This window comes from Brassica napus, chromosome C2 (genome assembly GCF_020379485.1).
Source record: "Brassica napus cultivar Da-Ae chromosome C2, Da-Ae, whole genome shotgun sequence".
Lineage (NCBI taxonomy): Eukaryota > Viridiplantae > Streptophyta > Magnoliopsida > Brassicales > Brassicaceae > Brassica > Brassica napus.
Genome location: NC_063445.1, coordinates 55,432,154 through 55,445,524, shown reverse-complemented (window position 1 = coordinate 55,445,524; position 13,371 = coordinate 55,432,154). Strand labels below are relative to the sequence as shown.

Here is a 13,371-nt window from a genome sequence, read left to right as displayed (position 1 = left end):
TTTTAAACAAATAAATAAAAATAATGTAACTGCTAAATTCTGATTGGCTATTTAAATAATTTACATTTTTATTTACCCTACTTGTTTCAAGTGAATTATTTTATAGGAAATATTTTTTTCTAAAAAAGTTATATATATATATCAAAATTCATCATTTTTATTTTCTATAAATAGAGACTTAGTTCATTTAATTTGGATACACAATTTTTATTATAATATTGATATTATTTACTAATAAATTCTTATACATATAAATACACAAAAATTTATTAAAATAAAATTCATACTTTAAATGAAAAAATGAAAGTTGAAAATATTTATTGTTGTCAGTAAAATGGTAGAATGTTAAATTTTTAAAATAAATAATTGTATAACATAAAAGTTAAATAAGTTTTAGTGATTATGTAGAATAAAAATATATAATATGGTAATGTGGATTGTAAAAATGTAAAAAGGTGGGTGTTGTATAAGAAAACCATTATGCATAGTTTTATAAGTAATACTGTATTGCATTTTAGTTGTAATCAGTGTTCTAGAAACCGTCGCCTAATCATCACCTAGCAATTTTTTTACATTAATCTGCAACAATAATTTATTGCTTAAGAATTTTAATTGAAAGGTGTTTCAATCTATAAACCTGTTAGAGATGAACAAAGCGTGTCAAGTGAGTTTGAGAAGATGACTCACCTTAACTTCAAATAAATAGAAAAATAAGACATTTGCCATGAATGATTTGGTTTTCACATGAAGTTAATTTGCTAACAACAAAAAACATATAAAAGCAGATGTGCATTGTACTAATCTCCAATTACTAGTCTAAACACAGACACCTCGATTATATTATCCTGATTGGGTTTATACTCAACAGAGAGCATTCAGTTCATCAAAATGAGATAAGTGTTAGTTACAATCAGATAGATACTGAGAGGCATTGTAGACCAAGACATGAGCGCGTCCGCCAAAACCTAAGGATCTATAGCTAAATCCAACTTCCATCCCTTCACATCTGCGTCTGAATCAACTAAAATGGTTAGCAATCATAAATGTACTGTTTTTCAAATCTAAAACGAGTTATTATGAAACCAAAAGCACAAACACAGAGATGTTTATATCAAACATGCATTTAGAAGTAAGCACCAATATTCTGGCTATCAAACTATCTATCAACCATTACAGTAACTATGAAACGAGTTGCTAGCAAATGAAGCATAACAAAGAAACTGGTTTCATCATAAACTAACCTAGTGGCGCGCTGCAAGCATGAACCCAATTCTAGCTATCCATAACTGCAGACAGACTCAAACCAACACCAGTGCTTCCTCAGGAGAGCTTTCACATAAGCTTAAGAAAATAATATCAACATTTACTTAAGATGCAATAAACTCTAACCTCAAACTTTAAGGAGCTACATTTTACTAGAAAAAGCAATGCCAATCCAATAAGGCAGCGAACAAGACAACTGCAACTGTTTATCTCCGACCCAGCCGAGTAAACCGACATAGGATCAATCCCATTAGGTCCAGCCACAGTCGGCAACTCCCCAAAACAACGCCTCTCCATCATCACAACCCGGACAAATTTGCTTACAACTCTGCGGAGCCCAAGCTACACCATTAACACTACCCTGATGCCGCTACAGCTCCGCAACAGGCGTCGTCGGCCACCGAATATCAAGAATCACAACCTCATTAGAATCCATCAGAATCGTCGCCATGTACCTCAAGTTTTGCTTGTTCCACGCGAGTCTTAACAGAGGCGTAGATAATAGTGGAGTGTTCCTTGTGGTGCAAGTCAAATATTCTAAGGAACCATCGGCGGAGACTGTTACAAAGACTCTAGCTTCTCCCCACGTGATGTCGTGAACCTCTTTGTCATCAGGGCCACCCTTAGATTTTGGAGGGGAGGGTATAGAGTGTTTAAAAACGATTTCTATAGTTTGGTGCCTAATTTTTTTTTTTTACAATTTTAGGACTCTATTTATATATAAATTGTTTTCAAAATTTTTGGGAGTTTGAAGGGAATGTTTTATCCGGTTTGGTCGAGGACCTGCTCTGTTTATCATGCGCTATGAGCTGCGTCTCTACGTCCCAGATCGTGCACGTCTTGTCGACGCTGCAAGTTCTGAGTCGCTTCGGCTCGATGTCGCTTCAGTTGAAGGAGGTTAACCACTCTTCTACTGACACCTGTCACTCTCCAATTGCTTCCGTTAGTTCGGGTAACTAACTAGAAACGAACTCCTCCAGCAACTCTATATCTGACACATGTCATTCTCTTATTACTGTATCGTATGAGCTGCGCCTCCACGACGGCCTTCTCCACGTCCCAGATTGTACACGTCGTGTGGATGTTGCAAGTTCGGAGCCGCTTCCGTCGATGTCGTTCCAGTCGAAGGAGGTTAACGGCGCGCACTTGTTGAGGACAGCGACGGGGCTGACGGTGGTGGAGTCTTTTTATCTCCAAGAAACGGAGGAAGTCGCCGGAGGAGGCGAGTAGATCTCCGGAGGGGAGGCGGAGAGAGGGAGGGATGAACATTAGCTTGGTAGGAGGGTGAGGATGTTCGAAGGAGAGGTTAAGGAGAGAGGGTTGACGGCCACGGAATCGGAATCGGAGTCGAAAGAGGGAATGTCGATGTTCGCGGAAGCTTACGAGACTGGCGGAGCTAGGTGCGTAGTGGGTGGGGTAGCTGCCCCCCATGATTATTATTTTTTTGCTAATTTTGGATATAATTTATAGTAATGCCTCTGATGACGATTTGAATTTGTAACTATATTACTAGTGTTTTAAAGTTTTGCCCCTGGTGAAAACTATTCTAGATCGGGCACTTCCGACAGCGATGCGGTGGTTGGAGAGGGCTTCGGAGATGAGAAAGCCATGGCGTAGAGTGGGTAAGGAGAATGGTGACGGCGGTTTCGGATCTAAAGAAAGAAAATAGAGCGGAGTTGTCCATGATTTGATTCGATGTTGGATTCGCCACGACCACATCTCTTGTTCTTTAGACAGAAAGTTGTAAAGTTAGTGTCAGTACGACCAATGGTGACGGCGTGCGTATACGGGCTAAACCCTCTGGCTTAATCAGTAATCTTTGATGTATTTATAGATAGTGGGCCTTTATACGTGTTGTGGACCTTGTTTGTATAAATTGTGGACCTTTTATTGCTAAGCGGGCTTTCTACTTTCAATCCCAATTTTCATATATTTTAGATGAAAATAGGACAATGAAAATAGATGTACTGTAATACCCCACCTTTGAGGATAAAATGGTCGAGAGAGTAAAAGTCAAAATCCGAAGCCAAGCTTTTGGGAGTCTACGTATTTGGAAGAATGTTGAGTTTTGATCACATGAAACTTGACATGCTTCAAAGAAAATGGAAGATTGGTCGAACATCAACTTGGTGGTCGAGTCGCGGGCGATAAGGATCGATTGAGAAGTTTTTAATTATGAGGTGGTCGAAGAATTGATCGTGAGTGAACCATGAGTCGAGTAAGCTGCTCGACCATGGTTAGACAATGTGATAGATTGATCTGAAGAACGTTTTGGAAGTATCACGTTTTTGGAAGCACGACGTTTTAAAAGCTCGACGTTTTAGAAGAACGACGTTTCTTCAGCACAAAATTTTCTACAAAACTTCGTATCGGTAATATATTATGTTGGAAAAATAATATGTTGGAAGCAGGACGGGAGTTAAGTAGGACGGGAAGTAAGCACGACGGAAACAAAGCACGACTAAAAACCCGAAATTGGACGAAAACCCTAATTTTGGTATTATGGAAGTTTTCGATGAAGTCGAAGGATCGGGAAATATTTACCGCCAAGGTCAGAATTCAGATTGGAGTTTATTAAAAAATTTCAGCTCATCAGAACTGAAGCAGAAAAATATTCGGGATTGATCGGGGGTCGAGAATATGCCGGAAGGACCGAAATCAGATAAATAAACCGAGAAGCTCGAGGTGGCTTGATCTATGGGATAAGAACATGGTGGCAACAATCCAACAAGCTAATTGTCTTCCGAAGCTCGAGGTGTCGCCATACATGGAAGAAGAACATGCAGCTTGACATGTGGAAGCACAAAATGTCGCGTTGCATGCAATCGAAGCATGTTGATCGACATGTTGGGAGCCGTGTGTCGCACCGCATGCACTCCAGCCATGCAGCAAGCCATCTGGACGTGGAGGTGTCTTATTACATGTGACTGAGACATTCATGAGGGCATGTGTACGCCCGTTTGTCACCGCACATGCAGCCGGAAGCATGCGGGCTGACACACAGTCGCCGGTGTGGCTCGATATTACTGGTCGGTGGTTTCTATAAATACTCAACCACCCCATTCAGTTTCATTCATCCATTCCACACCAAAAGCAAATAAAAAAAACGTGGCTAGAGAGAGAAAGTGAAAGAAAGAAGTTGTTTTAAGAGTGTAGTCTTTTCCAAAGACCGATACTTCACCGAGAAGGCCAGTTTCGTCCAATAGATGATTCTCTACGATTGTGACGCAGAAGCTCTGTCCAAATCAATCCGTTCAAACCAGTCATATTCTTCATGATCAAGCCGAGGTTCTGTCCAAGTCGAGATCGGTCCAGTCCAGTCCAGTCAAGCCGTCCCTAGGGTTTTGGCCAAGTCCTCTCCGATCAACCAACTGCTTCTCACCTAGAACACTGTGAGTTAGTTTTGTTTGAGATCCACTTGGAACTTAGGTTAGATCAAGTTGCATATAGAGTAGAATGCTCACGTTATTGCATGGTAGAGTCCTTAGGGTTATTTTTATTATGGAACCGGACTCAGTTTAGCAAGGGCTAAGCTGAGATGAATGGAATTAAGACTGAGTTAATAACCTGACTAGGACTAGGGCTACGATGCATCATGTTTTCTATTATTGCGTGTTGATATGGTTGAGTGCAGGTTCCCTTTATCTTTAAAGATAGTTTTATAGCAGGAGGCTAACTATCTAGGTAACAGTTTGATTAAGTAGATTGCTTGTTAGATTTAACTAAACGCTTGCTCTTTTAATTAATCTTGTTGATTGAGGTTAGTCAGCTCTTGGTAAGGGAGTGACTAACTGGTTGAGTTGTTAAAATTAGGTTATTTGGTTATGTGTTAGAATCCTAGTGAGTCAGTCATGAGTACGTGTTTGGCAAGAGAATCCTACTTGGATTCTAGAGCCAAGTATTTCCTTAGGAATTGAGATTAGTAGAGTGTTAGGTAACTCGTAAGTGTGTGAAATAGAGTTGAGAACCTCGTGGTGGTTCTACTCTTGGCAGGTCATTGCTTCCTCAAATTGGTACCACTAAGCCGGTCGTGGTCCGGAAAGTGGTGGGCTCGGTTTAGCTTGGTTGATCACCAAGGCCGAGTGTCACAAGTGGATGTGACAGCCCCCGGCGAGTCCGATCGAGGACCGGGCCATGGCGATTCCGATTAAGGATAGTGACCAGGTGATTCCCGAGCGCCTACGCCTGTGTGGTGTAATAGTGAAGGGATTGCAAGTGTCCCTTGTGTGGAGAAAGAATGATTTTGTTGGGCCCAATTCGAGTGTCGTGTATAGTAGAGGGTTGAAACCCTAGAGTGAGTGGTAACACCGGAATACGGTGTTAAGAGTTAGACTCGAGTCATAGTTAATTAGTGTCTTGTTATTGTGAATGGTGTGATTAAATTAAAGATTGGTTGTTGACTTGTTTTTCATGCAGATTCTCGTTACTCGAAGTTAGATTCATGGCAGGAGGCCTTGTCTAACTTAGTAACGGTCTGATTAGATAATAATTGAGGTTATTGATTTGTGATCGTTTGATAGCCTTAACTTTGATTGCATGCTATGGCTAGATTGATTGTTATTTTGGGTTATCCGGGTTAGAGTCTAGGTTGTGGGTAGAGGCCGCCAGCTCACTGAGTGACGTTAGGTTACTCATCCAACTCTGTTGTCCTTTTGCAGATAGCTTTAGGTAAGGATGATCGGATAGCTTGGTGCTGGACGTTAGGACCGCCGGAGTAAATTTCATGCCTTTTGTAAACGGTACATAATGTGGTTGTGTTTTGTTGGCTCGGTTTGGCATTAGGCCGGGCCCAGTTTTGAATTATTTCAATGTATGGATATTTCTTGAATTAATAAAGTAAATGTTTTATATGCGCATCATGAGTACTCTGATATTTGACTAGTCCGGTCTAACACAACGTTAGGTCGTTGTACGGGTTGAAAAGCCTTAGGCCTTGACCTAACGGAAAACGCTAACTCTAGGTACGGGTTGCAAAGCCTTGTGCCTTGATGCAGCGGGACGAGCTAGTGGATGAACTGGTCTAGGCCATGGAGTAAATTTTGTGACTTTGACCGGATCGTCCCTAACCCGTCACATAGCGCTTCCGGACCATGGTGTTGGATTGGACGGTCAGTCATGTTCTTGTTGATTGTTGGCAAGCCGGTTGGCTCAATCATCTCTAACCTTAGGTGTTGGATGGTCGATCGGTCATGTTCTTGTTTGATTGTTGGCCGGTTGGTCGACCTTATGTCTAAGACGGTTCGGGGGTGCTACATGTACTATGTAGATGATGAAACTATGTAGATAGATATACTATGTTGATGTGCTATGTAATTGATTGCACATGAAATTGATGGAATATAACTATTATCTTTGTTCTTTGTTTTATAAGATGTTTCAAAGATTATATTATTTTATTTTATTTGTTAAAGTTTCTATCTAGAATTACTTGTTTAATAGCTTATAACCATTATATCATGTAACACTTGTTTTGATTTTTAGTTTTTTTATCAAATATATTTTATAATGAAATAAAAGTTGGGTCAAGCAAATATTTATATTCTTTATGAATTCTTAATTTTTTAATTGATCAAGATAAACTTGTACTACGGAATATAGCGAGTGATGGTATAATACCACATTTGTTAATTGATACTTTTATGAAAAATAAGCTTATATTTTATTTATGTTTCCATACAATCAAATTATCAAGGGAAATTTGCTAATTTGGAACCAAAACACATAACTATTGTCCCCTTAGAATTGTTTTTGAGAATGTTGTCCCCTTAGAATTATTATGTAGTGTTAATACGAAAAAATCTCCTATAATTATCTAACTAGAAACTTGACATAAAACAATTCTATTTAATATTATTTTAAATATAATATTTACATAAGTTAAAAACTACAAAGGTAAAAATTACATAAAACTAAACCATTCTTCTTCTTCACGTCGTAACTTATGGCGATCGTCGCCATCATCTTCTCTTCGGCCACCTTCTCTCTGGCGTGAAATCGTAAGCGCCGGCGAACCCTCTTCTATGTTTCCTTTTCCCTCTTCTCTGTTTCCTCTTCCCTCTTATCTGGTTCCTCTTTGCGGTTTCACAAAAGCACTGACCTTGTTCTCTCCGCCGACGAAAAATGCGACGATAATCGACGTTGGAACAAGATAATCCTCGGCGGTTGTGACCAATAGCTTGACTCCTTTTGTTCTTCCTCAAACACCATTCATCCTTTTCGAAATCGGAGGTTAGGGTTTTCAGATCTCCAAATATTTTTTTTATTTTGTTTATGTACATGCTTTAGAAATAGAAAATGGGTTTGATTAGAACATATATTCGATGCAAGAAACCAATTTAAGTTCTTCCTCATAGACTTGAAGTCTGATTTAGATTTATTGAGATGGTATGAATGAATCGCTATTTTTATTTGTTTGTTTGCAATAGCTTCAATGATCTTCTCATATTGTGCCTTTGTGTGATTAGTTTTTCATATTTTTTCATATAAAGACAGCTTCAGTTTACTTTTCTTTCAAACAAGAGCTTAATTCGATGTAAGAAAGGCTTAAGTTATCTTGTGTTTGTTTTGCGCATGATGTTGACTGTCTTTGATTAATTTTCTGTTGTGAATAGGCATGTAATCTTGTGCTTTTATGGTTTACAGGAATGGAAATTGAGCTTCCAAACGCATAGCTGAAGGAGGGGTTGAACATCATGTTGATAAGATTAACAACTATGTAGGTTGACAGTTTTGGGGCTAGTGAAGCAGGAACTTGAGGATGAGTACAATGATGTTTTGAGAGACCTTGTATTTGGTCCGATTTTGGCTATGAATGAGCATCAACTCAAATACTCGGGAAGATTATTCACAGCTTCATCTGCAAAATGCTAGACATATCCAAGCTTCACGAGCTATGGTTTCAGTTTGCTAGGAAGCCTCTTCGGTTTTCTATGCAAGAGTTCTACGCTTTGACAGGTCTTAAATGTGACGAAGACAAAGACACTGATTTAGAGGCTTAGAGAAATGATAAGTGGTTTTGGGGCACTTTGCTGAAGCAAAATGGAGATGTAGACATGAAGACAATTAGGCTGAAGCATCTTAAGGAGTGCAAGGACTCGTGTGGAGAGGGTCAGACTAGTCTACCTTTGTGTTATTTGTTTTGTGATGGCTAAGGATGAAAAGATCGATATCCCTCATGTCTACATAAGATTAGTAATGGATTTTGATAAAATGAGGAAGTATCTGTTGGGTCTTCATGCTTACGATCTGCTTCCGGATTCCATAAAGAATGAAGGAAGAGGTTAAGAAGGAAGAGGTAAAGAAGCATGTGGATCATCGCTTTGACAAGCTTGACAGTGAGATTGCACAACTCAAGCAAACAGTGACATCGGCTATAGTTTCAAGAATCGATGTCCCTGCATCCGAGAGGCCCCAACCTTCGGCAATGCCTATCCCTCATCTTAAAAGAAAGGTAAACAAGAAATGAAGTTTCGTTTGTAATGTTTTGTAACATGTTGTAATCTTTTAGCTAAGTGAAGACCTTTATCAAACACAAGTCTGTAATATTTCGTGCCGCTTTTGATTGTATGATATTCATGGTCGTATATTAATGTTGTTTTGGGTTGTGTTATTAGCAGGATAAAAAATTGGATGATGTAGAAATGCCTGATTTTCATGGGAATTTGCATAATGTAAATGTCTCCCAATCGTCTAACATTGATCTTGATATGGGTACACAAGATTATTTATGGAAGACAATGGGAAATATTACACAATATTCATATGTGAAAGGATTCGATCCATCCTAAAAAGCAAAGGTTGATGACCCAATGGAATGGATAACCCCACTGACTTCATTTAAGCCCAAGGAAACTTCACTGCCATTTTTACGGGATATAGATTTTCCTGAGGATCGTGTAAAAGATAAGGATTACTCTTTTGTTTTCGTCCCCGAAGAATCTTGGGCCAAACTCGTTGAGTGGTCCTTAACTTCCAAGTGAATTTCTTATATATATTTTTTACTTTTTAATTGCATAGCAGCTGATATCTTCGGGATATTTATCACAGGGAACTTCAGATTGGACCTTCAATGTTTACAAAAGAGATGCCAACACGTATAGTGGGACCTACAGAGTGGTTAAAGAATTATGTAAGAGAATATAAATTTGTACTTTATATGTTATTCGTTTTGGTCGTGTGTAGAAGGTAACAGGAAATTTTCAGGAAATTGATGCCATGCTATTCTTATTCCAAGAGAGGAGAGCATTGCGAAGATGGAAAGCAAACATGGTTGCTTTCATGAGCTGGGTATTCAGTAACCAAATAAAGTGTTCATACTCCACTTTTACAAAGGACAAGACTACGTTTAAAGTTGAAGGATTTCTACACAACTACGGGACATGTCAACTTCCTCCTCATGGAAGATCATGACTTGTGTGGGATGTGGACGTCAGCTGTACGTATGTTCGTGTTTTTGTCCACGGTAACCATTGGATCTCTATGTGCGTTAATTTTGTTACTCGAACAATTGAAGTCTTCGATTGTGCTGGATTGAAACACCATAAAGATGTGGAGCCTTTTGCGAATCTTATCCCTCAGATTGTAAAATCTGTCCAGTCAGCTGAGAACAAGAACCATCTCAACGTCAGAACATATAAAGTCGTGTACGTGCCAATGCCATTCATAAACAAGAGTAGTAGTGACTGCAGAGTTTATGCACTGAAATTCATCGAGTGTCACGCTCTAGGCTTGGATTTCACACTGGTGAACGACGACAACATTCGTGAAGCCAGACAAAAGATTGCATATGATCTTTGGGAAGTTGCAAACGATCCCGAGCTGATGTTGCGGATGTCAAAGTACACACCTCCGAAGACAATAACTTCTAATGTTGTGGAGCTTGTTTAGATTATGTACTCTTTTATGATTTTATTGGATGTTGTCATGTATTTTCGTTAATCAGACTAGTTGTGATGTACTTGAGTTTTATAACTTATTAGATTTATCTGAGTTTTATACTTAATATGAGACAGTATCTATACCCTAAGTAGACCCTAAACATAAATCAATCATCAGAACAAGACCCCCAAACCTGAAATTAAGTCAAAGTACTCAAAACATATAGAAAATCCAAAACCCGACTCAAAACATGTAAAACAAAAAGAAGATCTTAACTCGAATCAAAACATGTAGAACATAAACAACACACTAAAGACAAGACCTTTTAAAACATTTGTAGATCCTAAAATCTACACTAAGAATTTTATAGTGATCGGAAGTTTAATCTAGGGAAGATAAATAATGTATGCAACGATATCTTTAGAACACAACGATATAATAAGTTTCCAGTAGGCAAAAATTGACTTTTATTGATGATTAAGATCGAATACAATGAGCTAAACAAGATCAAATGTTACAAACAAGGTCGTTAAGAGAAAGGATCTAAAGACGGATGAAAACAAGGTCGAAGTATGGGTGCAGCTCTCTCTAGGGTTTTCAACGTGTCCTTCTTCATGTGCCTCGATCTCCTTTTGTAGTGAATTGAGTCCGGGGTCTCCGTAACCGTTCTGCGATTTTCGACTTCCCGAATCGGTCTCTTCTTGCTCGTACTGGGCCTCTTAGTTTCTTAACGTCGCATGGCCCAAACTGGCTCCGGCCCATTTGGTATATGGACCATAATTGGGTCCAACAACATTCTTTATCAAAAAGACCCTAAACCCGACTCAAATCCCATGATCCGTTTACCCTAATAATATGATTTATATAATTACTCCTAAACCTAGCTCTGTCTCCATTAAAGATGTTTACCCTTTCCTCTCAGATTCTCACTATGACGTCGCAAAGAAGATCGTTTGATGGAATCCCATCCAGATGTTGGTGTGGCAAAGGGATTGTGACATATGTTTCGAAGACAGATGAGAACCCTTACAGACGTTTTTATAGATGCAAGTTAGGGTTACAGGTTTATGATTTAGATTTACGTTTTTGATTTCAGATTATTCCATGAATGTTAATTTTTTCTGATCTAGATTTACGTTTTTGTGTCTTGATTTAGAGGAAGAAAGAAGACCATCTGTTTAAGTGGGTCGATGAAGCTATGTTTGATGAACTTCGTAGGATTGATGCACAACAAGAAATAACTGAAGAAGAGATTGGGGATTTGAAAAAGTGTTTGAAGAAGGCAGACGAAAGGGTTGATGTAGGTTGTATAGGCATAATTCAATGGCTTTTCGAAAGGGTTTGCAACTAAGATTAAAGTTAGTAATAAAATTCTTATCATTTTTCTGAAAAGCTATATTAAGTCATTGATAGAACAAATAAACTCTAAAATCCAAAGTATAACTCAAATCCCATTTGATATTTTGAGTCAATGATCAAACAAAGAGAAACTAAAATCCAAAGTAAAACAAACATCCAAAGACAAAGAAAATCCAGAGGTCTATATTTCTATATCACATGTCGACCTATTGTGCCCTTCAATCCCACACCTACTGCATTTGCGTTTTGTGGAACCTTTACTTTCTTGTGAATTAATCTTGTCTTCAACTGTCTCGTATCTTTGTTTCTTTCTCCTTCCTGCTGCTCTTCTACTCTCTGGAGGAAGAATTTTTGCCTTCTCCACATGTTCTGGGACAATCCATGCATCTTCAGGGACACTTATCGGATTTATGCTTTCCTTGTAAACTGAGATCCAAGAAGAGGTTGTGTACTTCTCGTCAGTCAGACTGTGAACTTATCTGCCTACACTGAAACCGGCTTTTATGGCATGCATGCATGGGATCTTCAACAAGACGAATTTTCCACAAGAACATGTGTGTCTCACCAAATCAACCATACATTCAATTTTGTCTCCACGAACCAGAAACCGGTAATCGTTAATTGGGTAAACTGTAAATGTCTTTCCCTTCTGAATCCTTCTATCAATCTTCTTTTCCACAGCTGTGGTCAATGGCATTTAATTCTTAGAACTTAGAGTTCTACGTTCAAAAAACCATCGAGTCATCATTTCCTTTATGATGTCCAATAGAGGAATGACCGGAAATTCCCTTGGCAAACGCAATGCAAAATTCATCGATTCAGCAGGATTATTGGTCCTAATATCATACCTAAAACCAGGAAATTGACAGCGAGCCCACTTTCTCACATCAGCTTCTATTAGATATTTTCCAATCGTAGGACTAATCGAGCAAATATCTGTAAAGATCTTCTGAAAATCAGCAACTCGGTAAGCTTTAGAAGCCTTTACAACCAAACCAACTAAACCTTTTCCATGGAAATAAGTTACAACATTATTTAGCAAGTTGTGAATGCAAATTCCATGATGAGATTGAGGGTACATGTTTACAATAGCTTTAGCAAGTGAGGTATTCTTATCAGACACAAAAGCTAAACTCTGCTCGTCAGCAATAACCAATTTAAGTTGTCTAATAAACCAGTCCCACGAATGGTCATTCTCTGAGTCGACAACTTCAAATGCAAGTGGATATAAATTTGAGTTTCCATCCAAAGCAGTAGCAACCAGTAAAATACCTTTGAATTTGCTCTTCAAAAACGTCCCATCGAGAACAATAACTTTTCGAATGGCTCTGTAAAAACCTCGGACACACTGCCCAAACGAGATGAAAAGGAATCTGAATCTCCCATCCTTGTCAGTTTCGTAAGATGTATGTGACCCATGATTAGTTTCCTTCATCATGTGCAAGTATTTGGGAATCTTCGCATAACTAGTTTCTGGAATACCTCTCATTGTGTTGATAGCATACTCACGCGCATCCCACGCTAAAGACTTGGACACCTCGATCCCATGCTCACTACGCATAAGCTCGATGATATCATTACATTTTGGCTCCGCCTTCACACCATCATACTTATGCATAATCAGATTACCAATTGTTTTTGCTGAAGCTGTCCTTACAGATTTGTTCCTTGTTAGTGAAGCACATGAATGTTCAACAACATATTTTCTGATAATGAAATATGAAGAACCTTTTAATTCTTCGGCACGAACTCGCCAGCTGCAATCTTCATCCGCGCACCGAATATACCAAATTTTGGTATCAGATTTGACGAGTTTATAGTCGAAATTATGTTTCATTGCACAGGTTTTGAAAGTCACCTTCAGCAACATTT

The 13,371-nt window shown here is 38.7% G+C and overlaps 2 protein-coding genes and 1 pseudogene across 2 annotated transcripts; 1 reads left to right on the top strand and 2 right to left on the bottom strand.

Annotated features, from left to right (window-relative positions):
* Positions 1 to 1,390: 1,390 nt before the first annotated feature.
* LOC106380052 lies at positions 1,391 to 2,532 on the bottom strand (annotated as a pseudogene).
* Positions 2,533 to 11,071: 8,539 nt separating this feature from the next.
* Positions 11,072 to 11,491, top strand: LOC106378943 (uncharacterized protein At4g04775-like). Its single transcript, XM_013818990.2, has 2 exons — positions 11,072 to 11,203; positions 11,297 to 11,491. Exons 1-2 carry the CDS (start codon positions 11,072 to 11,074, stop codon positions 11,489 to 11,491), a joined length of 327 nt encoding a protein of 108 aa, XP_013674444.2.
* A 705-nt stretch (positions 11,492 to 12,196) lies between these two features.
* LOC106378944 lies at positions 12,197 to 13,117 on the bottom strand. The gene has a single exon (XM_013818991.2). The coding sequence runs from the start codon at positions 13,115 to 13,117 to the stop codon at positions 12,197 to 12,199; it is 921 nt and encodes a 306-aa protein (XP_013674445.2).
* Positions 13,118 to 13,371: the final 254 nt, after the last annotated feature.

What these genes read in the sequence shown, in the direction of transcription:
- LOC106378944 (XM_013818991.2), bottom strand. Translation starts at nt 13,117, where the DNA reads ATGCATAAGTATGATGGTGTGAAGGCGGAGCCAAAATGTAATGATATC.
- LOC106378943 (XM_013818990.2), top strand. Translation starts at nt 11,072, where the DNA reads ATGACGTCGCAAAGAAGATCGTTTGATGGAATCCCATCCAGATGTTGG. An exon ending in GATGCAAGTTAGGGTTACAG is followed by an intron (nt 11,204 to 11,296) that starts GTTTATGATTTA and finishes GTCTTGATTTAG; the next exon opens with AGGAAGAAAGAAGACCATCT.